General features: G+C 36.7%; 1 protein-coding gene across 4 annotated transcripts in view; it reads left to right on the forward strand.

Moving 5' to 3' along the window:
• map9.L (microtubule associated protein 9 L homeolog) overlaps nucleotides 1–27,793 on the forward strand; it is a 50,150-nt gene that overhangs the window by 15,941 nt on the left and 6,416 nt on the right. For 2 of the 4 annotated variants that reach the window (XM_018249551.2, XM_018249626.2), the window contains exons 7-12: nucleotides 568–782; nucleotides 1,401–1,465; nucleotides 11,042–11,213; nucleotides 13,401–13,490; nucleotides 17,662–17,823; nucleotides 25,991–26,136. In XM_018249551.2, the coding sequence (XP_018105040.1) occupies nucleotides 568–782; nucleotides 1,401–1,465; nucleotides 11,042–11,213; nucleotides 13,401–13,490; nucleotides 17,662–17,823; nucleotides 25,991–26,136 (850 nt within the window). 4 annotated transcript variants of the gene reach the window in all.

Consider the following 27,793-nt stretch of genomic DNA (forward strand, 5'->3'; position numbering starts at 1 on the left):
CTCGTGAGCAACATGTTGCTCTCCAACCTCTTGGATGTTGCTCCCAGTGACTTCAAAGCAGTTCTTATTTTTGAATTCCTGGCTTGAAGTCAAGCTTTACTGACCCAAAAATCAAATGTACTGCCAAACAGGGCCTTGTGTAGTCTGCAAGTCCACATAGGGGCCACCAATTGCCAATAACATTCCATGTTTTTCCATATTTTGCACCTGTAGGTGTCAAGGTACCTGTTTATTTTGTGTATGTGCATACATTCAGTGGTCATATGGTATTTTTTTGTGTTTGCGGTCTGTTGCAGTTCTATGCATTCAGTAGTGAACATATGGGTGTCCATTTAAACCTCACAGAAACACTGCACAGGAGACAGGCAGAAGGGAAATTTAAAATATGGAAACCGCAATTTAAATAGCTTTAAAGGATAACAGTTTGTTCAAACACTTGATGCTCTATAACTGCTTCAGTTTTGTGTCAATAAGGCTGAATTATGGCTATATACAGTATAATAGGCTGCTATATCATTTTACATCTGTGTAATTCATTTATTTATTTATTTACGTTGTATCCTTTAGCTCTCCCGGTAGAAGGAAATTCTGCTTTGAACAGCCACGGTAGAGGAAGGAAATCTCCCTCAGTTCTGGATATGATGCTGGCATCTGTAAATGAAAAGTCCCTACAAGAAGAGAACGAAGATCACCTCCAATATACAAATGAAGCAGGCTCAAAGAATGAGCAAATGTTACATACAATAGAACTATCACAAGAACACAACAATCAACAAACCAAGGTAAAAGTCATCCTGTTGACATACAGTTGAACCCCCATTTTATATTTTTCAGGGGACCAGAAAAAAATGGTGTAAAATCCAGGAAAATGTAAAATCAGGAAAATGTATAATATATAGGTGGCACCACAAAACAACAATCTAAAATCAGGGGAAAACTTAAAACCAGGGGATGTAAAATTGAGGTTTTACTGTATTTTAAAAATAACATTTTTGTCACATTCATGCTCACATCATTAAAAAAAAAAAATCATGTGCCGAGTAAGGCAAGGCAAGACAAGGCAAAATAAACTTCATAAACTACTACTGCAGTACTTACAGTAACTGCATGTTTTCTTTAGGACAGGGAATGTAGACAACTGAATAAAATGTGGGGAGAATAGAATAAAGGGTTTACTCAAAGTTGTATTCATATAAAAAGGAAACACTGCAGATGGCACAATGCAACATAACTTATTTATATTTCAGTATTCATTTTCATATGATTTTTGCTAGCAGTTCAAATTCTTATTACAATGTTGGTCTGTAATACAATGACCAAAAAAAAAATCAATTTTCAGTGTTCTTTTTACTGTCTGACACCGGATAAATTACTTTTAACTTTCATGTTTTCTGTTTTAGCAGGGCAAAATGAATGAAAGCAAAAAGGAAGAACATTTAGAGAAAGTTAGATGCCCATCAAGCAGGTAATGGATACTGTTTAAACAAATTAACTTGCCCTTTGGTTCATTCATATGGCAATTTCTCTAGCAGGCTAATTTTTAGAGATGTTATTAGGAATTCCTTATTATTATTATTTTTTTTTAAATTGTAGCTTAGTGACAATCAGTAGAAAAAAGTTCAGTGCTTCTGATCTTGGCTTACATGCTGATATTCAGGCGTTTAAAACATGTTTTAAATGGTATATTAAAAACATTGGGGCTCAATTATAAGCACTGGGCAAATTTGGGCAGTAACCCATAGCAAGCAATCAGTGACTGGCTTTTTTTTTAGCCACCTGCAAGTTAACAATGAAAGCAAATCTTTGGTTGTTTCATATCATTTCTGTTTCTGTAAATTTTCTACATACACACACAAACCAAATATTGCACAATATTTCTGTATGGTTTACCTTTGCACTGAATATGACATTTGTTTCATAGCACATGAAAATGAGTGGCCATCTATGCACTTTTACCATTAAGGTATCTGTTAATAAACTGCTCTTTGGGATATGAATGTTTGCCATTTTGCAGTTGAACTCGGTGAGTAATTTTAAGTAGCCTTTAAAGGTCCCATGCAGATCACCTAAATTGATTGAAACTAGAGTTAAAATCAACCAGTCCCATCTCCCGTTTGACATAAGAACTGTAATGCACTAAAAGCTTGCTGTGTTTATCATCTAAATCAGCTGATGAATATTTTACCCTTACCGGCAATGGCATATGTCTTGTTTTGCTTTCCACAAGATTTTTAGCTTGCAGGCAGGCAGTAAAGCACTAAAAAAATGGACTATTAGGCTAATGCTAAATGGAGCTGAAAATTATCCTGCTGAGATAGGGCAGATAATTAACCCCTATTAGTGAAGTGCGGGTCGGGATTTCCCAGACCCACACCCGCCCCTAACCCACCCTCCCTTGGCCCGCACTCGTCCGCATCCGCATTTCCAGGTTGCTTTTATAGACCCATGCCGACCCGCCCCACCGATGACGTTGCAAAAGACAGATGTATCAAGGGTCGAATTAAGACGAATTAAAATTCTTCGACTTCGAATATCGAAGTCGAAGGATTTTGTGCAATTCGTTCGATAGAACGATCGAAGGAATAACCGTTTGATCGAACGATTAAATCCTTCGAATCGAACGTTTCGAAGGATTTTAATGCATCGATCGAAGGATTATCCTTCGATCAGAAAATTGTTAGCAAGCCTATGGGGACCTTCCCCATAGGCTAACATTGGCCTCGGTAGGTTTTAGGTGGCGAACTAGGGGGTAGAAGAAATTTTTAAAGAGACAGTACTTCGACTATCAAATAGTCGAACGATTTTTACTTTGAATCGTTCGATTCGAAGGTCGTAGTCGAAGGTTGAAGTAGCCAATTCGATGGTAACCAAAAAAAACATTCGAAATTCGAGCTTTTTTTCCTCTATTCCTTCACTCGAACTTAGTGAATGCGCCCCTTAGACTGTTGGTGCAGACACAGGTCAGGCAAATATTCCTCATGTAACCTTTTTCGATCACATGATAGTCTATAAAGGGGTTTTGCCACGTGCCCATAAGCCAGAAAACCCGCCGTGTTCTATTTCCCTAAATCGCTTTTAATTAAAGAGGTGGATCACCTTTAAGTTAATTTTTAATATGTTATAGAATGGCCAATTCAAAAGCAACTTTTTATTCGATCTTCATTATTTATTTTCTATAGTTTTTACGTTGTTTGCCTTCTTCTTCTGGCTCTTTCCAGCTTTCTAATAGGGGGTCACTGACCCCACCTAAAAAAAAATGCTCTGTAAGGCTACACATTTATTGTTATTGCTGCTTTTTATTATTATTCATTTCTATTTAGACATCTCCTATTCAAATCCCAGTCTCTTATTCAAATTAGTGTATGGTTGCTAAGGTAACTAGGACCCTAGCAACCAAATGGCTAATATTGCAAACTGGAGAGCTGCTGAATAAAAAGCTAAACACCTCAAAAACCACAAATAATATTAAATGAAAACCAATTGCAAATCGTCTCAAAATATCAACATCTACATCATATTAAAGGTAAACTGGAAGATGAACATCCCCTTTAATGTTTCAGAAGTTTTACCGCACCTCTTAAATAGTCTTTTTCCAGTAAGACACAAGTCATGTTTGTTAATGATTTGCCTTATTATTCTGATGCTTTTATTTAAAAAATTTTATACATCTTTCTGTTCAGACTCTCCTTTTCGCCATCTCATCTGTCATTTAAAACAATGCTATTGCTAACTGCTGCCATGCACAGTATCCATTAGGCTGGTTCCAGTATGGAATAAAAAGTAGTATCCAGCTTTCATTTCCCATGAGTCAGGGCTTTGTTTTCAGAGCTACAGCAAAACACCACTACAGACACCTTGCATTTAGTTCACAGGTTGAACGGAACTGTATTCATTAGGCATTCTCTTTTTTTTTTTTAGGCCAAAGTGCATTTGTACTGCAGTGTGAATGGGGTTAATTATTTAGTCATTTCTGCTGAAACATCACATGACATATATTAACATATATACTGACATATATTATCAGTCCTGCTATCCTTCTCTACCATCTATAACTGGTCCATGAAAAATACACTTAGGGGCAGATTTACTAAGCTCTAGTGAATAATTCGAATGGAAAAATATCCGAATTTCAAAGTATTTTTTTGGGTACTTCGACCATGGAATTGGTCAAATTCGATGGAATCGAATGATTCGAACGATTCGAAGTAAAAATCGTTCGACCATTCGATAATCGAAGGACTGTCTCTTTAAAAAATACTTTGACTTCATACTTCGCCACTTTAAACCTACCAAGGTGCAATGTTAGCCTAAGGGGACCTTCCCCAACACTTTTCAAAGTTTTTTTTGGTAGAATAAAAATCCTTCGATCGATCGATTAAAATTGTTCGATTTTTATTCGACCGTTCCATCGAAGCGTTAGCGCTAAAACCCTTCGAATTCGATATTCAAATTCAAAGGATTTTACTGTGAGGGTCGAATTTCGAGGGTTTTTTAACCCTCGAAATTCGACCCATGATAAATCTGCCACTTATTTTACCCTGAGTGATTGGAAGGAAACCATAAAGCTTAGGGCAGATTTATCAAGGTTCGAATTTCAAATTCATGGGAGTTTTTTAAAACTCCCATGAACTCGAAATATTAAAAAAAAACACATTTTGTAAACTCGGGTGAATAGGATCGAATTCGAATCGAGTTTTAAAAAACTGGATGCCAGGAAGGCTGCAAACACCTCCAAATTGATCCCATGACATCTCCCATTGACTAAAACATAAATTCTGCAGTTTTTAGGTGGCTAATAGTCGAATTCGAGTTCTTAAAGGGCCAGAGTATGAAAAATCTCGAAAATTTTATTCAAATCTTTTTAAAAAACTCGAATCGAAGTTTAACAATTCCCTAGTCTAATTTGACAGTTTTGGCCATAAATGTTTTTAAATTCGACCCTTCATAACCTTAATGTGCCACTACAGGGCTTCTATAAAAACCTGAGAGCTTGATATTAGGCCGGTACCCACATGCAAACGATTGCCTTGCAGCAAATACATCATGTATAATACATCTGCTGCTTGAATCCTTGCGTGACAAATTTTGCTTGAAACAATGTATTATGTAAGAAGCACTATCGTTATAATAAGCATTTATTCCTTTGAACTGTTTGTAATTTGTAGCAGCCTATATACTATAATAAAATCCAGCAGCCCTTGGTAATAAGTATCAGTTACAACATATTGAATTTCTCTATGATGGTGAGCTGAATAAGCAGAATAGGTTATATATACCTATAACTGTTGTAATAACTGCACAAACATTAAGGAGGTTATTTATCAAATGTCGAATTCTAGAGTTTTTTAGATCTCGAAAGAACTCACAACTCTAATGGTTTCTTATTTAAGAAAAAACTTGAATGGAAAAAAACTTGAATCAGACAAATTGAAGTTTTGGACAAAACACTCTGAAAAAAACTTGAACATCATGAAGGCAATTAATATCTTCAAATGGCTCATGTGACCTCTGCCATTGACTTCTACATGACCTCGACAGGTTTTAGATGGTGGATTTTAGGATTGAATCTATTTCCAGGGTCCGGGTATAATAAATCTAGAAAATGTTGTTGTTTTTTTTAAAAAAAATCGAAAAACCTGAGGTTTTTTTTTTAACCGAAAAAATGCAAACTTGATATTTTGTTTAGCCACCCAAAATTTTAAAAAAAGTATTTTCTTCTTATAGTGTTGTAGGGGTGACTCTTTTACTTGGGGGGGGGTTAATACAGTTTTACAATATGGATTTTGTTATCCAAAAACCCAGAATCCAGAAGGATTTAAAAAAAACAACAAGCCAAGTCATACTACATGATATATTTTTTGGAATGGATACCCCTTTTCTCTGTAACCATAAAGCATTTAATGATGCATAAATACTATTTAATGCCAGCCTGTAGATTTTAGGCATTATTCATCTTCATTGTTTGGAAATTCTCAGGTCCCAAGTTTCTGCATAATCAATCACAAACCTATATAAGTTACTACACACTGCACTGCACTTGCCCCGGGGTTATTCCAGCGAGCACAACATAGCAATTGTTTTCCTGCTTCTTCTTTCTTCAAATTTCCCGGGACAGACGCATGTAGTGTACAACGAAATAGCCGGCTTTTTCTTTTTTTAAAGTTCGGCTTTTCGCTCTACTGCGCATGCATAAGTAGAAAATGCCTTTCCTTCTCCTTTAAGAAGAGAAACATTATTGGGCAAATTTATTAAAGTTGTTAGTTTAAAGCTTACCGTATATACTCGAGTATAAGCCGACCCGAGTATAAGCCAAGGTACCTAATTTTACCAACGAAAACTGGGAAAACTTATTGACTCTAGTATAAGCCTAGACACAACTACAGCCCTGTCTCCCAGCAGCGCACATTCTGCCAAAGCGACCCCCCAGCGATCAACCGGACTTCTTTGCAAAGTTGATGGTGACAGAGAATTGCCAAACGGATTACTGTGTGCATTGTCCCACTGTCCCACTACCATGTGCAGAGGGTGCTGTGTGAGATTGCCATCACTGTTAATCTTTCGTATAACCAACAGAGGGCGCTGTGTGATATTGCCATCACTGTTAATCCTTCATATAACCAACAGAGGGTGCTGTGTGATATTGCAGTCACTGTTATTCTTTAATATAACCAAAAGAGGGCGCTGTGTGATATTGCAGTCACTGTTATTCTTTCATATAACCAACAGAGGGCGCTGTATGATATTGCAGTCACTGTTATTCTTTCATATAACCAACAGAGGGCGCACTGTTATTCTTTCATATAACCAACAGAGGGCATTGTGGGATATTGCAGTCTCTCCCCAAGTGAACTGTTGGTATAGGAATGATTAAAAGTGCCTGCAATCTCAGCTACTGCCCGCTGACCTGTGTATAAGCCAAGGTAGACTTTTTCAGCACATTTTGGATGCTGAAAAACTCGGCTTATACTCAAGTATATATGGTAATAAATAAAAACTCACCAACATTTTATTCACTCCTATGGGGTTTTTAGAACTGTATTTATCATATGATGATTTCTAAATTTCACCCATTGATAAATAAGATTCTAAAGATCCCATAGGAAAGAATAGAACGTGGGTGAGTATTACTTATTAAAAGAGAATTCAACCCCTCACGGTGATAAGCCCCTGCTGGCCCCCCTCCCTGCTAAATTTTACCCCAGAATTGTGTCCCCTGTAGGATTACCAACCATACATGCAGCGTTAGCACAGCGGAGCTAACGGGGGCCATCTTCATCTCTTTGGTAATCTTCGTAAAGTGAGCAGCGTTTTTGCGCATGCGCAGTTGGAGCAATCTTCTGGTCCGCGACAACTGCCATGTGTCGGAAGTGACGGAAATTGCCTGAAGGGAAGGAAGAAGACCCGAAGAGAAGAAGATGGTGCCCATGAGCTCCGCTGCACTTACTCTGCATGTGCAGAGTTCTGATAAATATGCCCCTACATGTTTACTTTTTATTTATTATTCCTCATTAAGAGCTATCAAGACAGTTTTAAGCAGAATGCCCTGGCTTCTTCAGGCTTTCTAAAGGCATATTCTTAATTATTGTTCTGTCTGTCCTGCTTGTTGCTGGTTGTCATCTTCTTTACTATCTCTCGTGTGTGTGTGTGAGTGAAATCGCAAATTGCGAACATTCATGTGCACACTCTGCGTTTGAATTACGTCACAACTTTGCTGGCGGAGAAAATATTCTCAAAACAGTTTTGCAAAGTGCGAATTCAAGTTACTGTCATCGCTATTTTCACACACAACAACCTCATACAGTTGGCGCACTCACGCAAACACCTGTCTCATTTGCAAGCCATTTGCGAAAATGTATTCAGAATGTGAATTCACAAAAACTGGAAAGACGGGCAGAGCAGAGCAGAGCAATATATTAGCGTTCAGGAGAAAGCATGGGCAATACAACCATTTGCGAATAAATATGCACTGCGTGAACTTTATAAATGACCCCCAGTGTTAGTTAATTTGCTAAACAAAGCCACTAGGGATTTAAAACAGACCAACTAAAATACGAGTTAAATGTAATCATATACATTCCTAGTTTTCAGTAAATCTGGGCAGTGTCGGGCGATTTATTACCAACTATATATTATGTGAGGCACAAACATTTATTTACTTTTGTGTAACCAAAAAGCAACATTTTTCTGGTAAAAAAAAAGCCTTCAACTATATTTGAACAGATTTAATCTTCTTTCCCTCTCTCTCATTTCTCTTTTATTATAGTTTCACAATATAATACACAGCCTAGAAATCATTTACATTCTAACATGCCATAGTCTATTGCTATAAAAAGTGATTTTGATTAAATATATATGAAAGTAGTTTCTTGTCTCTCATAACATTAAATATTAACATTTTAACTGTTTTGCAGTGTGTCTGAGGGTTGCTTCTGGAACTCTCTACTAGGTTATTTACAACAGATTGTGGATTAAAAGCATTATAAATATATTATATAATAGTCCTTTTATAAATGCAATGATGTAGTATGTTTTAAGCTAAAATATTTTATTTCTAAACCTACTCTGTAAAAAAAACAGTTTTTAAATAAGTTTATAACATATACCAAATAACCACCAAATGGTTAAAAACATCCCAACCCCTTATGTTCACTATCCCTCTCTCAGCATATGTTTCTCTTCATTCTCACTTCATGCAGCAGTTGGGTGTCAGTTATTCATTGACAGTTACATCCGATATATTTTATCGGGGGGCTCCTTTTTCCCAGAAGATGTATTACAGCTCACTATTAAAATCACCAGAAATCCTGTCTCTCTACATGCAGGATTTGTGCAAAAGGCAGTTATTTTGTTAGATTTTGTTTGTACTGGAATCCGTTATTTAATTGAGCACTAACTCATCTGCTATTAAATGAAGCCCCCCTATAAGATATATTGGATCTAACTGTCTATGAATATCTGACACCCAACTGCTGCATGAAGAGAGAATGAAGAGAAACAGATGCTGAGAGGCATAGTGAACATAAACTTGATCATTTCAGAAACGATGCAGAATATTTAATTGATTATATTTATAAAGTTTCTTATTTCAGTATGATGAAGCTTACATTTTTCAAAATTTCAAATTTCAAATTTTAATTTTAGCAATATTGCCCCTGTTTGAATACTCTTACAGGATCCAAAGATGATTATCAGTTCACATGAACATAATTACAAATCCATATGCATATCTTCTCTCCAACAGCTGGGTTATTTAGCTGGAAGTGTTGGTGCAGTGAATATGAAGCTGTGTCCTTGTCACCACCACCTTTGAATCCTTGAAGCTTAACCATTCAGTTGCTCGTACATATATGACATATCTACAGTAGTAATTAAACAGGTGCATTGTCTTTAGTAGAGCGGGTCATACCCCAATTTGAAGATTGTTTCGCCACAGCTCCAACTTTGTAAAAAGAAACATTTGTATTGCAAATACATGCTTACCCCATTGTTTGAATACTTCCCTGCCCGCTTGATTTGCTTGTCTCCTGCCAAACCGATCCAGGCATTCTGTCCACTTGGCCATCTTCTCTGGCACTTGCTTCACTTGGTTGCTCCCTTTCCGATCCATCCCTGCTGCCATCACACCCCTGTATTGTATTTCTCAGCAAAGCATTTGTTCTTCAAAGCTTATGTCATACTAGGCAAAATATTTGCCATTGAGAAATTTTGGGCCAAACCCACAGTGGTGGGAAGTTTTCAGGTGGTTTTGGGAATTTCACTACCAACTCTAGTGACATTAAAATGCAAAAAGTGTTTACATGTAGAAATACAATTTATATTGTTACTTTAGAGTTGAAATCAAAGGGATCATATTAGATCAGCTAGAACACAACTAGACTCAAATAGGCCCAAGCTGACCTACAGAGGTTATTATTTATAGAAAATATGGATGTAAAGTTAGGGTAGCTCTCCAAAGAGGATGTTCTCCAGTTTCAATTTCAGCAATCTGGTTGGTAGGGTCCAAATTACCCAAGTACCCATGCATTGATTTGCATGAGAGACTGGAAATGAATAGGAGAGGCCTGAATAACAATACATTTGTAGCCTTACAGAACATTTGTTTTTAGATGGGGTCAGTGACCCTCATTGGTGAACCACCCCTTTAAAGGGGACCTGTCACCCTTAAAAAATAATTCCAACCAATTTTATGATGCAAAATAAAATTCACTTTCATTACATAGATAATTTCAATCTTGTTTCTTTTAGTCTTGGAATTCGCAATCATAGCAAGCAGGCAGGAGCCATTTTGTGGACACCGTTATTAATGCAAGCTTTGCATCATTATAAAATCTTGCTTATGAGTCAGAATGGGTCAGTTTATGCCCAGGTACATGCACTTGCTACACAATTAGATAAGACTAGCTAAGACTTTTAAATATCTTTATAACCGGTATGGATGCTTTAATATAAAAATCATTTTGGTTTTTAATTTGAAAAGGACTTTTATTATACAGCTTTTTATGTCTGTGTGACAGGTCCCCTTTAATTATATTTTACATTTAAGGGCAACCAAAGTTTGTTAATAATACCTATTGTTGCTGTACTAATTCCTATATACTGCAGCCTTTTGCTATAAATTCATGCATAGGGTTTCTGCCCATCATAATGGCTAATGCAAAGAAAAAAAACACACTACTAAAATAATATAGTGAATAAAGTACCTTCTTAGGGTATTTTAAGTTACTGAGGAGGTCCATGACCATAAAAAAGCATGAAGCCGGAGGCTAGTAGTTTTTATACAGGTCATGGAATTCAGAGGTGACTTCTAATATTCTTATATTTTACAATAGGGGCTACTTTATTTATTATAATACACAAGTTTCAATGAGACATGATATAAGCTCCAATTATAACCAATGATATCACCTAAGCAATGATTATAAAGATATAATTTACAGGATGTTAATGGCTCTTGTGCATTATTGAGCAATATTTTATTTTTCATCAACTGATTAAGAGGTCGGTTGTTATACCAAACTTTGCTATTGTATATTTGAAACAGGTCGTTAAATTCTCTTCAAACAATGAAGAGCTGTGCAAAGTTAAATGCAACCAAGTCCCTCAAATCTGCTAACTCCCGTTACCTGGGGACCCTTACAGTATTGGATAAGTCGGTAAAGGAAAGTGGTGGTGACATTGAAGCGGCAGATGCATTACGAGCTACTGTTTATCAGGTAACAACTGTCAGTGCCTTTTTATATGTGTGCATATTTCTGCATGATGGAGATTTTGCAAAGTATATGGCAGCATGGGATTCATTTAAAACTGGTTACATATTTTGGTTTCTTAGTTATGAAATCACTGTTCTTCATGTTTGGCTGAAAACATATATTTTTAAATATATTGAAAATTCATTGTATTGATTTTTTTTTGGCCCATGGCTACAAAGTACTCGCATGCCAGATATATGGAAATCTTTTATGTGCATGAAATTACATTTGTAATTATATAACGTAGTTGCTGCATCAGCTATAACCAGAAACACTCATGTTGCTTCCCATCATATGCACAAATATATCACAATTTGAATTTCCAAGATAGTTTTTTTTTTACTTTTACTGTATGAGCAGAATAAATGAAATCATTTTGAAATAACGTTCTCATGACATTGATGCATTCTGTTGTAGCAGAATTGCAGCATGTCTGTTTTCTTGTTTCGGAGCACAGAGATCTGCAGCTTCCCTTCCTTTTGAGTAGAGCCCCCTCCCAGTGACTGGGGCACCAAAGACCTGGCAGAAAACCTAATATCAAGGGCCCACTAGCTGGAACCCTAAAACATTTTATTCCATTTGGAAAAAAAACCTTGATATCCCCATGTTTGAGGGATTCATTATTTAAATGTTACTGAATAATGTAGCCTAGAAAGTACTGTTCATTGCTTACTAGATTCCAGGTCACATAAGTCTATAGGAAATATTATATTAATAGAGATATCACAGCAATCAGTGTGGCAGATTTCAAAAAAACACATTCAGAACTAATTCCCTGTGGGCAGCTGTGCTATCTTGTGAGATCTAAATTTTTTGGTGTCAAAATTAACACATTCGAATATGAATCCCCCAATTCGAATGTAAATTTGAATGTGAGATTTATTACACCTTGACCATGGAAACAGTTCTAATTTGAATATTCACCACCTAAAACCTGCCGCTTTCATTTACAAGTCAATGGCAGAGGTCCGTTGAACCATTTGAATTTTAATTGCCTTCCTGACATTCAAATTTTTTTCGGAGGAAAAACTCGTTTCGAAATTTATTTGGATCAGATTTGAATATTCGGGTCGGGACTATTCGATCAAATAAAAGACATGAAACATTTTTCTTAAATAACCTACCTTTTGAGTTGTGAGTACCGTATATACTCGAGTATAAGCCGTCCCGAGTATAAGCCGAGGTACCTAATTTTACCTCCAAAAACTGGGAAAGCTTATTGACTCGAGTATAAGCCGAGGGTGAGAAATGCAGCAGCTTCTGGTAAGTTTCAATTTCGTTTTTGGATGACTATTCTTAGGCGCCGGCGAATATTCTTAGGCGCCGGCGAATATTCTAAGGCGCCGGCGAATATTCTTAGGCGCCGGCTACTATTCTAAGGTGCCAGCGAATATTCTTAGGCGCCGGCTACTATTCTAAGGCGCCGGCGAATATTCTTAGGCGTCGGCGACCGTTTTTGCGCTTGACCCAAGTATAAGCCGAGGTAGAGTTTTTCAGCATATTTTGGGGGCTGAAAAACTCGGCTTATACTCGAGTATATACGGTATATTTAAATTTTTTGGAGAAAAATAATTCACATAAATTCGACCTTTAATAAATCTGCCCACTGGTGTCCCTGTCTCAAGACCCTTGATCCAGACATTGCATATTTGTTCGCCAAACAACACCCCCCAAAACAATGGTATATATGGGCAGTATGCATCTCTGGTATAAAATAATTCTTTAGTTCATACTGTGGTCATAGTTTTTGGTTTGCAATATGTTGAGTGGTTGATGTGTGCAGATATAGACTAGAATTTCAAGAGATTGTAAGAGTAAGTAAGTACTGTAAGTAAGTAAGATATTGGTAAAAATCTACAGTTTACATCTACAGTTTACAACAAAGACAAATAGATATCCTTTGAAATGTAACTTCGGATTGGATTAATCTGTACTTGTAATAAAAGTACTAGCAAGAAAATCCACTAACCATATTAGAAACATTTTTTATTTTGCACAGCCTATCTACCCCGTTTTTATTTTTAAACTGAACTGTTCCTTTAAAGATGGCCCTGCTTCTAGAATTTACAATGGAAAGAGTCGACTCTCAAAATATATTCCATAATTAAATACTATAACATTAGTTCAGTAACATCCTTCTATTCATTCCAGAATTGGCTGCAAAAGAAAAAAATGTTTTTTCATGATCTTCATAAAATGAAGAATTCTGAAGTAGAAGAAGAAAAGGAAAAGCACCAAAAGGTAATGTCAGACATTCTTTCAGCATTATTGCCAGTGAAATGCAACATAGCATTTCTTTCTTGTTCACATGATTTAGTGTAAATGCAATCCAAAATAAAAATTGCAGAAAATTACATCACTGGAAGATAAATTCTGAATTTAATATGCCTAATTTCTGTCAATTTGTTTTTATTATAACATTTGATACTTTTATAAATGAGACATTTTCATCCATTACTCACTAAACCTATCTTCTTTAACAAATACGTTTTTTTTCCCTGACAACTCTTCTGACATCTGATAGTCCCATCATTTACACCCACTGACTTATTAGCAAGTCTGAGAAGAAAATATCCTTCTAGGCATTGCTTAGTCTTTCCTAATTTGTTTTTTATCTGTGCATTTACATGCCTACACTTTAAGGGGGTTATTTATAAAAGTCTGAATTTAGCTCAATATTTTCTGCTACGAACTCCGATCAAATGTGCTCGGGTTTTTAACTGTATTTATTACATTTTCCCGAAAATTTGCTTTGCGAAAAAAAAATCAGATTTTCATGATTTTTTCTGAATTTTCACTCGAAAACTCAGAAAACTTAGGGGTATTGTACAAAACCCAGCACACATCAAAAAATCATTAGGACTTCTCCCATTGACTTATATGCAACCTCAACAGGTCTGAGATTTTAACTTTTCTATCCTAAGGGTTTAATAAATTTCCAAAACATTCGTGATTTTTTAAAAGTCTGATTTCATAAAAAAAAAAATCAAGATTTTTCCGTGATTTTTCCGTTCATAGATCCTTGAAGGTATTACTGGCATTTTGAGCCAGGTAGCACGATTTCCTTCTTATGATTGTTAACTGACAGCTGTCCTGCTGGACATTTTCCTTACCTTTCCTTACCTTTTTCTGTTTAAACACGTAAAATTAAATCACTGCACTAAATGAAAAGAAAAATTGATGCACTGATTTTCTTTATAGCTCTGCATTTAGTCAGATGTAAAGAAGAAAGTTTGCATAGCTGTACATATTTTTTTGTTGTTATATACATAAAAAATGTAAACATCATTAACTACATAAAATAACAGAAGGGTAAAGAGGTAGTGATGCGTCAGATTCAAAAAGTCAAGTAGCTGAAAAAATAAGTAGTGTTAGTACCTTTTATGAGCATGTTAGAGAGATCCTGTTAGTCAATATTGGAGATTTATGTAGTCTTCCTCTGGTATAACTATTGATTCAGAGACTTTATAACCTTTCCAAGATTAACGGATTTCATTATGTTTTTTTTTAGTTTATAATCTAATAATGCTGTCACACAATGCACCCTTTGTATACAGTAGAATTGTGCTAAAAATATGGGTTATTGATTGCAATGGAGCCAATTCAGCACTATGACCCAGTGTGCTGCTGCTAAGAGTTAAGCTTTCTGACATGGGTTTATCCCAGGTTATGGTAGACTTAGCAGCACATGTACTGGGTCAAGATTAATAGAATCCTTAAATGGGAAGTATCGTGGAAATTAAAATGTAATATAAGCTTCAGCATACTGAAATAAGAAAATTTCTAAATACAATCAATTAAAAATTCTGTATTTTCTTCATGCAGGAGTTGGGTGTCAGATTTTCATGGGCTTCCTTTCCTAGCAGATGTATTAGATCTAACTCAAATCTAGCAAAATCTACAAAATAACTGATTTTGGCACAAATTCTGCATATAGAGAGACAGGATTTCTGTTGATTTTAATAGAGGGAGCTGTAATACATATTCTAGGCAAACAGAGCTCCCCTAAAAGATATATTGGATTTAACGGTCATTCAGAATCAGACTCCCAATTCCTGCAGTTTATCTTTAATTTTTATTTTCGCGTTAGTTCCCCTTTTAAAATTCTGGAGGCTGTCTGGAAGACCTCTTTTCTGCAAACAGTTACTATTTACCATGTACTATTTACCAGAATTTTATGGTTTTCTTTACTAGAATAGCCTCTAAAGCAGTGATCCCCAACCAGTAGCTCGTGAGCAACATGTTGCTCTCCAACCCCTTGGATGTTGCTCCCAGTGGCCTCAAAGCAGGAGCTTATGTTTGAATTCCAGGCTTGGAGGCAAGTTTTGGTTGTATGAAAACCAGGTGCACTGCCAAACAGAGTCTCAATGTAGGTTGACAATCCACATAGGGGCTACCAAATGGCCAATCACAGCCCTTATTTGGCACCCCAGGAACATTTTTCATACTTGTGTTGCTCCCCAACTCCTTTTACTTCTGAACGTTGCTCACGGGTTCAAAAGGTTGGGGATCCCTGCTCTAAAGCATGTCAGTGGTTATGATGGGGTTATTTTTTTCACTCTGGAGTAATATACCAATAAAAAAGTAATTTGACACATTTGGAGAGATTTTCCACAGTGCAGACCAAATTTAAGACCAATAGAATAGTCTTCAGGGGTTTCAACAGTGGCAATTATCTACAACTGCTTTTAGGAGCAAGGGGGAGGATATATTTATTTTTGTGTATTAAAAATTCTTCTGTTTTGGAATTTTAGAGGTTTCTTGTACAAACGCAAACAATTACCTTGAGGAGTTAAAAGGCCATAAATAGTGTTAAAGATGTGGAAGGTCCACCTCTGAAAAGTAGGAGATTGCAGACCTTTTTTGTGGTTGACCATAGGTGTAAATGAAATGTTATGATCGGATTTTTAACATTGTGTTAAATCTTATTCACATTGTGTGTAAAATATTGTTAGAAGAAGTCCATAAAAGGGAGGAACGCTTTGAAGAGAGATTAAGGCGCTAATCTAATTGGTCTTCAGCAGAGGCGAGACTGGCTGATCGGGCGCCCAAGGCAGTCCACCCAGCCAGCTCGCCCCCATCGCTGCCCCACACGCACACACATGTCATCATCGCGTGCGTCATCAGCGAGTGCGCATGCGAGTTATCAGTGCTTGTGCGCGCATGTGAGGTATCAGCGATCATCTGCACATGCGCGGGCCGGCATCATCGCTCGCATGAGCGGCAACAGCTTTCGGGTAAGCATGCTCAGAAGGGCCATACTCAAGCGCAATTGTAGTGCAAGGTTTGGGAGTAGGCAGAAGAGGTAGCTGCCCAGCACCCCCCAATCGTTGCGCCCTAGGCAGCTGCTTCTTCTGCCTACCCCTAGTTCCGGCCCTGGTCTTCAGACTGGGCTTTTAGAAACATATAGAGAGGAAATTAAGACCTCATCCAAAATCTTACTCTAACTGGTTGTATCATTCTACTCTGGGGGGGTCATTTATCAACACTGGGCAAATTTGCCCATGGGCAGTAACCCATGGCAACCAATCAGATTGCTTCATTCATTGTTCTACTTGCAGCTGGCTTTAAAAAGCTAATCAGTGATTGGTTGCTATAGGTAACTGCCCATGGGCAAATTTGCCCAGTGTTGATAAATGAGCCCCAGTGTCCTTAAAGGAATAGTTTAGCGTGAAAATAAAAACTGTGTAAATAGATAGGCTGTGCAAAATAAAAAATGTTTCTAATATAGTTAGTTAGCCAAAAATATAATGTATAAAGGCTGGAGTGACTGGATGTCTAATATAGGAGCCAGAACACTACTTCCTGCTTTTCAGCTCTATAACTCTGAGCTAGTCAGTGACTTGAAGGGGGGGGGGGGCTTGTGGTACATATCTGTTCAGTGAGTTTGCAATTGATCTTCAGCATGCAGCTCTGATTCAAAAGCAACAGATATGACCCATGTGCCCCCCCTCAAGTCTCTGATTGGTTACTGCCAGGGTATCCAGTCAGTGAAAACAAAGAGAGTTGAAAAGCAGGAAGTTGGGCTATGTTCTGTTATGTTAGAATCCAGTCACTCCAGTCTTTATACATTACATATTTGCCTAACTAACTATATTAGAAACATTTGTTATTTTGCACAGCCTATCTATTTACCCAGTTTTTATTTTTACACTGAACAATTCCTTTAATACCCCTCATCCCAGTAGAATTGGCTATGATTGTATTCCTATTTATGTTATCATGCATATTATGTATAATAAACAGCTATTTATAGTTCAGAGTTTTTATTAATAATAATAAACAGTACTTGAAGAGTTTCCTTACCTTATCTGGTGAGCATATAAATATTTGAATGATACTGATAATATGAGTATTATATACTTTAAAATGATTATGATCTTATTTAACACCAAAGTAAATGTCTTACAAGCAGGAGATTGCCAAGAAAGAGGAAGCAAAAGCAGCATTTGAGGCATGGAAATCTGAGAAAACACTGGATATTCGAAAAAATCTAATGAAACTTAAAGAGGAAGATCAAAAGAAGTTGGAAGAAATTAGAGATATTGCACAAAAAAAGCAAGAGTCAAAACAGGTACATCTTTAAATGTGTGTACTGTGTTACAATTATGTTCAAGTTTGAACTTCCCTCTTTAGATGTTTGATTTTGTAATTGAAAAAAAATGTATATGACATATTAGTGCACAATTATTTGTGCATTATTTAATAGATTGAAAAGCATGCAAATATGGCATGTCCCTTCATTTGGCCATGCTTCCAAGTGACTCACTAGTTCCATTTTTTTTAATTAAAATAACTTCATTCATTAAGCCTTAATCCAAGTCAACTGCAATCAATTCCAGTGATTAATAATTAATAACCCTCAGACTCATGCAATATCTCAGGGTGTCATGCTTACAATGAACATTCATGGGCTGCTATAAGGAACTGAGACGTAGGTGAAAACTGCAAAAAAGACATGTCAATATCAGAAATGTAATTTAAAACCGTTTGAAGAGGTTAACAGCCTGCTTGATGTTGAGTTTTTTTGGGTGGGTCTTGCCCTAAAATTTTAATGATTCGAGAGATTCGCGGTTTTTCTTGCCGAAAACTCGATCAATTTGAGTTTTCAGGTTGCGGTACTCGAACTTGCAGAATTGGATTTTTTCTTAAGTAAGATACCATTAGAGTTTTGAGGTCAGTCGAGTTCAATTTGAATTGGGTGTTTGCCATTTAAATTTTTAAGTAAAACACCATTCGAGTACCATTCGAGTTGATTCGAGGTAAAAAAAAAGGAATGGGAAAAAAACACTGAACAATGTGCTAAAAAATATGATAACCTTTAAAAGTGTCGGTATTTCGGACAAGAAAAAAAACTAAAAACCTCTAGAAGTCTGAATGGCTAAAAAAAGTTCAATAGGATCAGCGCAGCTTCCATTGACTTCTACGGGACCTCAACTGCTTTAACTTGGAGAAGTTTTACATTAGAGTTTTTCATGGTTTTAATACTTTTAGAGAAAAAATATGTTATCACATAGACCCCAAAGTTTATTTTCTGTATTCTCAGCAAATACAGTATGAATTGTCAAGTTTACTCAAGAGAAAATGTACCCTGCTCTATATCCATGCCTAGTTGATGAGTGAATATGTTAATAGTAAAAAAATTAAGCAGGAAGGGGTGGGACCTTTAGTATCAGAGGGAGGTCAGCTGGTTGATGAAAACAAAAAAAAAAAGCGCAGATTCTGAATTTCGTCTGTCTACACAAATGAGGAACCAGTTAATGAAGGTGTCCTTAATAGTCCCAATTCTAGTAATACAACTAATGATGTTGGTTCACACATGAGGAAATTCAAAAGAGACTAGAACATGTTAAGATAAACAAAGGTCCGGGACCAGATGGTATTCATCCCAGGGTACTTAGCGAGCTTAGCTCTGTGACTGCCAAACCTCTTTACTTAATTTTTCAGGATTCATTGAGGTCTGGCATATTGCCGAATTGCTAATGTGGTGCCTCTATTCAAAAAAGCATCCCGTTCTCAGCCTCAAAACTATAGGCCAGTTAGTCTGATGTCAGTGGTAGGAAAGCTTTTCGAAGGGTTAATAAAGGATAAGATACTGGACTTCATAGCAAATCATAATACTATGAGTTTGTGCCAGCATGGTTTTATGCGTAATCGATCTTGCCAGACTAACTTAATTACTTTTTATGAGAAGGTAAGCAGGGACCTCAATTCTGGGATGGCAGTGGGTGTGATTTACTTAGACTTTGCTAAAGCATTTCATACAGTGCCACACAAAAGATTACTGGTTAAATTAAGGAATGTTGGCCTGGAACATAGTATTTGTACCTGGATAGAGAACTGGCTAAAAGATAGACTACAAAGAGTGGTGGTAAATTGAACATTTTCTAATTGGACCAGTGTTGTTAGTGGTGTACCGCAGGGCTCTGTACTAGGTCCCTTGCTTTTCAACTTGTTTATTAATGACCTGGAGGTGGACATTGAAAGTACTGTTTCTATATTTGCAGATGATACTAAATTGTGCAGAACTATAGGTTCCATGCAGGATGCTGCCACTTTGCAGAGTGATTTGTCTAAGTTGGAAAACTGGGCAGCAAACTGGAAAATGAGGTTCAATGTTGATAAATGCAAGGTTATGCACTTTGGCAAAAATAATATAAATGCAAGTTATACACTAAATGGCAGTGTGTTTCCTTAAATGAGAGGGATCTAGGGGTTTTTGTAGATAACAAGTTGTTGAATTCTGGGCAGTGTCATTCTTTGGCTACTAAAGCAAATAAAGTTCTGTCTTGCATAAAAAAGGGCATTAACTCAAGGGATGAAAACATAATTATGCCTCTTTATAGGTCCCTGGTGAGGCCTCATCTGGAGTATGCAGTGCAGTTTTGGACTCCAGTCCTTAAGAGGAATATAAATGAGCTGGAGAGAGTGCCGAGACGTGCAACTAAACTGGTTAGAGGGATGGAAGACTTAAATTATGAGGGTAGACTGTTGTTTTCTCTGGAAAAAAGGCACTTGCGAGGGGATATGATTACACTTTACAAGTACATTAGAGGACATTATAGACAAATAGCAGGGGACCTTTTTACCCATAAAGTGGATCACCGTACCAGAGGCCACCCCTTCAGACTAGAAGAAAAGAAGTTTAATTTGAAGCAACGTAGGGGGTTCTTCACAGTCAGGACAGTGAGGTTGTGGAATGCACTGCCGGGTGATGTTGTGATGGCTGATTCAGTTAATGCCTTTAAGAATGGCTTGGATGATTTTTTGGACAGACAGAATATCAAAGGCTATTGTGATACTAAACTCTATAGTTAGTATAGATATGGGTATATAGAATTTATGTAAAAGTATGGAGGGGTGTGTGTGGGTACTGGGTTTTCATTTGGAGGGGTTGAACTTGATGGACTTTGTCTTTTTTCAACCCGATTTAACTATGAGGTGTTGAGGAGCAAAGGGTTACCAACAGTCTGTTTATTTTGGTATTCAGATTATATTTATGAAGCGTAATGAATACACAATGACATAAATAAATATTGTAAGTATGTACGTCTGTTATTACAGAAATGTAAAAGTAGCTTTTTTTTTTTTTTTTACTTTTTTGTTAGCCTGTGACACCAAACAGCAGGTAATGATATACATCAATTGTCTGTAAGAGCCCTCAAAATAGAAAAACTAGGGCAAAACTAACAGTTGTTGTCTGTTACTAAAGATTATCTTTATGTAGGTATCTTTATTACCTATACTGTACATAACTATTCCTGCTTATAAGGATATAAAGTAATAGATTTTAATCATACATTTATTCTAGAGTTTTCTGTATAGTTAATAGCCACTTAAAACAAGGCACAAGATAACCAACAGAAATATATGTATAGTATGTATTAATACAATTACCTATATGATAACATGATCATCCAAGTGTTGCATTTCCTTTCATAATACTGTATTTCAAAGGCTTTGGCCTTTGCTCTAATATCTCCTTTCTTACCATTTAGATAGAATATTGCCAGGACATGATTGTATTTATGGCATGTAAGTAGGGGGCAATCCAAAACTGATTAGCTAAAAAGCATCTGAAGCATAATGTGACTGGCTGTGATTACACGGTATGTCAACTAATGCAGTTAAATGTCATTCTGATCTGCCTTGTACTGCTTTCTGGACACATGAAGGCTTTGAAATACATATACTGTTTTTCATACATTTAAGACTTCTAAATGTGTGAAAAACAGTATCTGTAGTTACACAATACGTAGCTGTGAATCATACTGTAACAGAATCTAAAAGGGTGTGCCAATGCCTTTGTGACTTAAAGGAGATCTAAACCCTAAGAATGAATATGGCTAAAAACGCCATACTTTATATAATGAAATGATTGCATCAGTCTAAAGTTTTAGCATCTCTATAGCAGCAATGTTCCAGGACTTCAAACTTGTCACAGGGGGTCACCATCTTGGAAAGTGTCTGTGACACTCACATGCTCAGTGGGTTCTGAGTAGCTGTTGAGAAGCTAAGCTTAGGGGTCATTACAAATTATCAAGCAGAAAATGAGGTTGACCTGTAATATAAGCTGATGCTAGTTGTACTGGTTATTGTAAGTGACAGCAGCACAGAGCATGTGCAGGGAATCAGCAGAAAAGAAGATGGGGAGCTACTGGGGCATCTTCAGAGACACAGATCTTCCCTGTTAAAGGGTTGTGGTTTCCTTGTGCTGGTACAGAAACCCAAAGCAAATTGTACAAAATTTTTAGCTTATTTCTTTAGTTAGGCTTTAGTTGTCCTTTAATAAATACATGTATGTATGTATAACTTTATTTGTAAAGTGCTGTTAAGTTGCCGCAGCCCCGTACAATGCATAAAAGTACAATATAACTAAAAAGTACAATATATAAAAGCGCACACAGGGAGGATAAGTCAGACAAATATAAACAGAGCTTAAGGACATGAAGCTTAAGTGCTATTCGGTAAGAGTCACAGTAGGAACGAGGTCCCTGCCCTATAGAGCTAACATATAGGCACAAATTGGAGGCGGAAGGTAAAGGCATTGTCCCTTAAAGGTACGGTAACACCAAAATATTAAAGTGTTTTACAGTAATTCAAATATAATGTAACGTTTCCCTGCACTGGTAAAAACTGTGTGTTTGCTTCAGAAAGACTACTATAGTTTATATAAACAAGCTGCTGTGTAGCCATGGGGGCAGCCATTCAAAGTACAGGATACATAGCAGATACCAGATGCACTATGTAGAATCCCATTGTATTCTATTACAGAACGTATCTGTTGTATGCTAAGTAGCCTGTGCCTTTTCTCCTTTTTTAAGCTTGAATGACTGACCCCATGGCTAATAATCAAGTAAAGCAGGCTAGCACACACAGCGATGTAAACCAGGGTCATACCCGTGATGCGTTTATTGCGTCACACGTCTATTGACCCCATGGCTACACAATAGTCTTTCTAAAGCAAACACTTAACTTTTACCAGTGCATAGCAACAGTACATTTTAATTACTTTAAAATGCTTTAATTTTTTGGTGTTACTGTTCCTTTAAGTACCAGGACTAGACTAATGTTCTAGTGCTCCAAAAGGTAGACTCTTAGGGGCAAATTCACTAAACGACAAAGCACCTAACGCTAGCGTTAATTCGCTAGCGTAGTGCATTTTTGTTAATTCGCCAATTCACTGGCTTAAATTCACTAGTGTTACTTCGCACCCTTATGCCTGGCGAATTTGCGCAACGGACGTAACTACGCAAATTCACTGACGCGCAAATTATTCTGAATTCTACCTTTTACGCCAGACTTCATTCGCCACCTCAGACTAGGCGAAGTGCAATAGAGTAGAAAGGGATTGCTTCAAAAAAAGTTAAAAAACTTTCTAAGTCCCAAAAAACGCTGGCGTTTTTTCTTTTTTTATGGGTGATAAGCTGAAAAAGATTGAACATTTTTTTGGGGCTACCCTCCTTCCCCCCTACATTTCCTAACTCATGGCCCCTTAACTATACAGTGGGCACATGTGTTGGGCAAAATAAAAATTTTATTTGCTGTTTTGAAGGTTTCCCATGCTTGTGTAGTGATGCTACATATACCTCCATTGTAACTTTAATTTGGCGCCGTATGCAAATTAAGCATCGCTAGCGTAACTTCGCTTTGCTTGGCGAATTAACGCTAGCGCAACTTCGCAACCTTACGCTTCCCCTGAGCGTAACTTGAGATTTGAGTGAATTTGCATAGCGCTGGCAAAAATACGCCTGGCAAAGTGCGGCAAAGTGGACGCTGGCACAACCACGAATCTTAGTGAATTTGCCTCTTCATTTTTTCTTGAAGAGATTGAGGAAGGAAGGAATTTAGGGTTGGAATTCCACACAGTTGTTCTCTTAAAATAGAGGTGGTTACTCACTGGACTTATTGCAAACATGTAGACCCAGCATACTGAGTAAATTCACATTTAGCAGGTTGTACAGAAGTTAAGCTGCTCTTAAAATGGGACTCGTGGTTCTCAATAATAAATAGACAGAACAAATCCAGTGACATTCTTTGTTAAGCAATAAATTATATAGAAACATGGGCACAAATGCAAGTGAAAGTACAGCCACATGCTCAGTAGAACATACCTTCAGCCTATCATGTTGAAGATTGAGGGAGATCTAAGTACTTTAGGGCACAACCATCATACCATATTCTGTATATCATCACTGACATTAGACATATTCTAGCACTAGATTTATATTAGCCTCTTCTGTAACAATGTCCTCAGAGTATGTCTTTGATGTACTGTACGTAAGATAGTCCAGTTTAGTAGTTTAACCAGTCTGTGTTTATTGTGAAAATGACAACCATGACTGCAAGGCTTATGCTTTTCATCTTTTCTTTTGAAAGTGTTTTTAGGGAGAAATATTTTGTGCATTATTCATCAGAAAGACTTTAAGCATACTAGCCTTGTAGACTTGTTTCTGTATCTTAGGTAGAGTCATGCTTTATTTCTGTTTAGTGCAGAATGATAGAAATCATCTTTCCGACCAAACACAATCTCATAAAAAACATCCTTTGTCTGTAAGGCTTGCCTCTAGTTATTTTTTTGCCTTCAATAGTGTTGATGGCGATGCAAAATCCTCAAAAGAATTAAAGTAAACATGCTCAGTGATCTTTACTTTTCAGCTGTTTTAAAGATATCCATATTTTCATACTGCTAATATCTGGCTAATATCTTTGTCTCAGGCCTGTTGTGTCGGCTGCATCAGGTTAAAATTTTAATAAACAAGGGGTACTATCTCCAATGAGCTAACTCCGTATATTCCTTAGTTCCCATAAACATGTTAATACTGTACTGACAACTAAGGGGAAGGGTCGGACTGCCTAATTTTAGCATTGGTTACTATTTATACAGCACTACTTGTGTACATTAATAGAACAGTACAGTAATATAATAGAAATAAAAACACAATTACATTCCAAATTAAGAGCTTAATGTTTAGGCATGAAGATATTCTTTAGAGGTTATTTACAGTTGCACATATGTACTCGTTGCGGGGAATTTTTTTTATCAAAGGTGATTGTGTCAAAATGTCCCCTTTTTTGTTTCTTTTTCAGCTTTCTGTATACTGAATCATCTTTGCCCTCTAGAATGGAGCACAAAGACCTGTACTTCTCTAATGAATACATGGCTGCCTGAAATTGGTAGCACTGTATTCATGATAAGTTATGGCATATGACAGGTGTTAAGTAAAGGAGTGCTGTGGCCTTCAGCAATGAGCCTTGCACTTTGTGCTAAATACAGTGCAAGTGTGCTCTGTAGGCAGGGCCGTATTTATATATAGGCACCCGCAGGTCTGTGCTTAGGGCAGCAGCTTTAAGGGGGAGGCCCTCGGGTGCCTATGCAATCTAATTTTTTTTAGAAAAATAAAAAGCCTCCCCAGCCGTCACCAGAGATTACCTGCATAAATCTCGTGATTGAGCTGGGGAGTGAGGGGAGCTTCATGATAGGGCATGATTTTTTGCTCTACCTTTTGCATCAGGGGATTTCATAAAGGATTCCTAATATCACTTGATGTGTTGACACCTTCACTGGGGACTTTCTAGACTGTGCTACAGAGTTTTTGACAATTGAATTATCTCTAATAAATTATCCCCTAAGTAAGCAAAGGTGAAAGTGTGAAATCTGAGATAATTCAAAGTATAGTTTTTTACTATAAAATACGAATTTTTTGTGAAAAAAAACAAAAAATATTTTGAGATTTATTATACCCCAAGGATGGAAAAGTCAGAATCTGAAAATTCATCATCTCAGACCTGCCGAGGTTATATATAAGTTAATGGGAGAGGTCCTTATCCTATTTAGAAGTTTCAGTGGTCTGCACTGGAATTAGCCCAAAAATTTGACTTTCTGGCTTTTTCAGGCAAAAATTCAAAAAATTCTGACTTTTCGGGGGAAAAGCCTGAAAAAAATAGATTTTATGAGTTTTTCCCAATCCCAATTACATTGTGCTTTTTTAATAATAAATATAGTCATATTGTGGATCTAGTTTGGTCGGTCTTTTTTATTTTAAAAAAACAGATAAATTCAAAGTTTGATAAAGAACCCACTTAGACGTCTTGCCTGTTTGGATGCAAGTAGCTTTGTAAATGGCATCAATATACCGAACCTCAATTCATAGCACCCTATTATATACAGATGCAGTTAACTCCCTTTGTGCATCATTGCATTTTTTTTTATAATAAAAACAAGTTTCTGTATGGTTTAGGCGTTTGAAAAATGGAAGGAGCATAAGGATGTTCGGTTGAAAGAAAAATCACTGAAGCAAAAGCAGACTGAAAAAGAAAAGAAAAATAAAGAGCAGAAAGAAATCTGGGAAAAGAAGAACGATACTATAACCGCTATCAATTCATGGTACGTCTGTGTTTGTCTTCTTATATATGAATGGCCTCAGCAATTCGCAGTTGCAGACCATTTTGTTCTATCTCTGATTCTATCCTTCACAGATAGCTTAGAAAATGTACATGTGGCTTGGCATGATTTAGTGTTATCACTTTTATATGAGTCGTATGTCGTTTAGTTGACTATATTATTATGAAATGCTTTTTAAAAGGAAACACGCTTTTCTATGGAAAATCAGATAAGGGATTCAATTTCCATGAAGCTCCTGCTTTCTGGACTTTGTAGGACTGATGAAATTCTGATTTGAATCCCCCATAAAACAAATACAGATTAGCATGAGATCTTATCAGCTCTATAACTGCTGGAAAACAGAAAACATGAGCCCTAAAGAAAATCAATTTAGAAGAGATACTTAACTTCCACAATATACTGTACGTAGCTTATCAAGTGCAAAAAAGATAAATTGTTTTGCATTAGTACATTTAAGTAGGAGCTAGCATAGAATTAGGCAATGTTGCTGCAACCACAGTATTCTTTAGGTGTATATTGGGAATGTGGGGGGAACAAAATTAGAGTAAACTAAAATCGGAGCTAGGAAGCTTAATAGTATCATGGTTACATTCAAGGGGTTATTTATTAAAGGTTGAGTTGTTTTTGTACCCCCAAAAAATGTAGTTTTCAATGGTATTTTTCATGCAAAACTCAAATTTTTCAACAATTCTTATACCCCGAAGCTGGAAATAGCTTGAATCCGAAAATACCTGTCAAGGTCATGTAGAAGTCAATGGCAGAGATCCCTTGAATCATCTGAAGAGATTTGTAGCTTTCATGATGTTGGGTTTTATTCTGTGGCTTTCAACTCGAAAACTCAATATTCAAATATTCAAGTTTTTCACCCTGAATTCACTGATTCGAGTTTTTCCCATTAGAGTTTTTTCATAAATCAGAAAACATTTTAGTTGTGAGTTTATTTGAGATATAAAAAAGCCTTACATACCTCTAAAACCTCTGATAAATAATCCCCCAAATTGATATTTTAGGCACCACTTTTATAATTGTATCGTTTAAAGGGGTTGTTCACCTTCAATGTACAAATCTTATGAAACCACTAACAATGCTCTCAATGTGTTAGAAAAACCATTTTCCATAACAAAAAGTAAAAATGCCATTGTAAAAGCTAATTTCTATACCTATTAACTCAGTCCTTCTCCTGTCTCTCTGACCAGTTTTCTGAAGTGATGGGAGTGGCCTATTTTGAACCTGACACACCAAGAACTTCCTATATGATGACATCATCATGCCCATGCTTTGCCCTTACTTGTTTCCTATTGGATGTTGATACTGCCCTCCTCCTAGTAATTTATTGGGTGCTTGTGAACTGTAACCAGTCACATAATTTGAATGGTCATTGGTTGATTACTCAATTGTAATGGCAGAGGTTAACAGACGCAGCATATAAACAAACCTGCCTTGCAACAAACAATCACACAGCCATGCAGACAAATACTGCAGAAAAGGAAGGAGCAACATTGTTTGGCAACCTTTGGCATTAAGCATAATGTCAGTTATTTACAAAATTGCAACAAAACCAGCAGTGACTTGCTTAGAAACGTATGTAACTTACACATCTAGCAGGGACAGTAGGGCTGCCACCTCACCCTTTTAAAAC

Source organism: Xenopus laevis, chromosome 1L (genome assembly GCF_017654675.1).
Source record: "Xenopus laevis strain J_2021 chromosome 1L, Xenopus_laevis_v10.1, whole genome shotgun sequence".
Lineage (NCBI taxonomy): Eukaryota > Metazoa > Chordata > Amphibia > Anura > Pipidae > Xenopus > Xenopus laevis.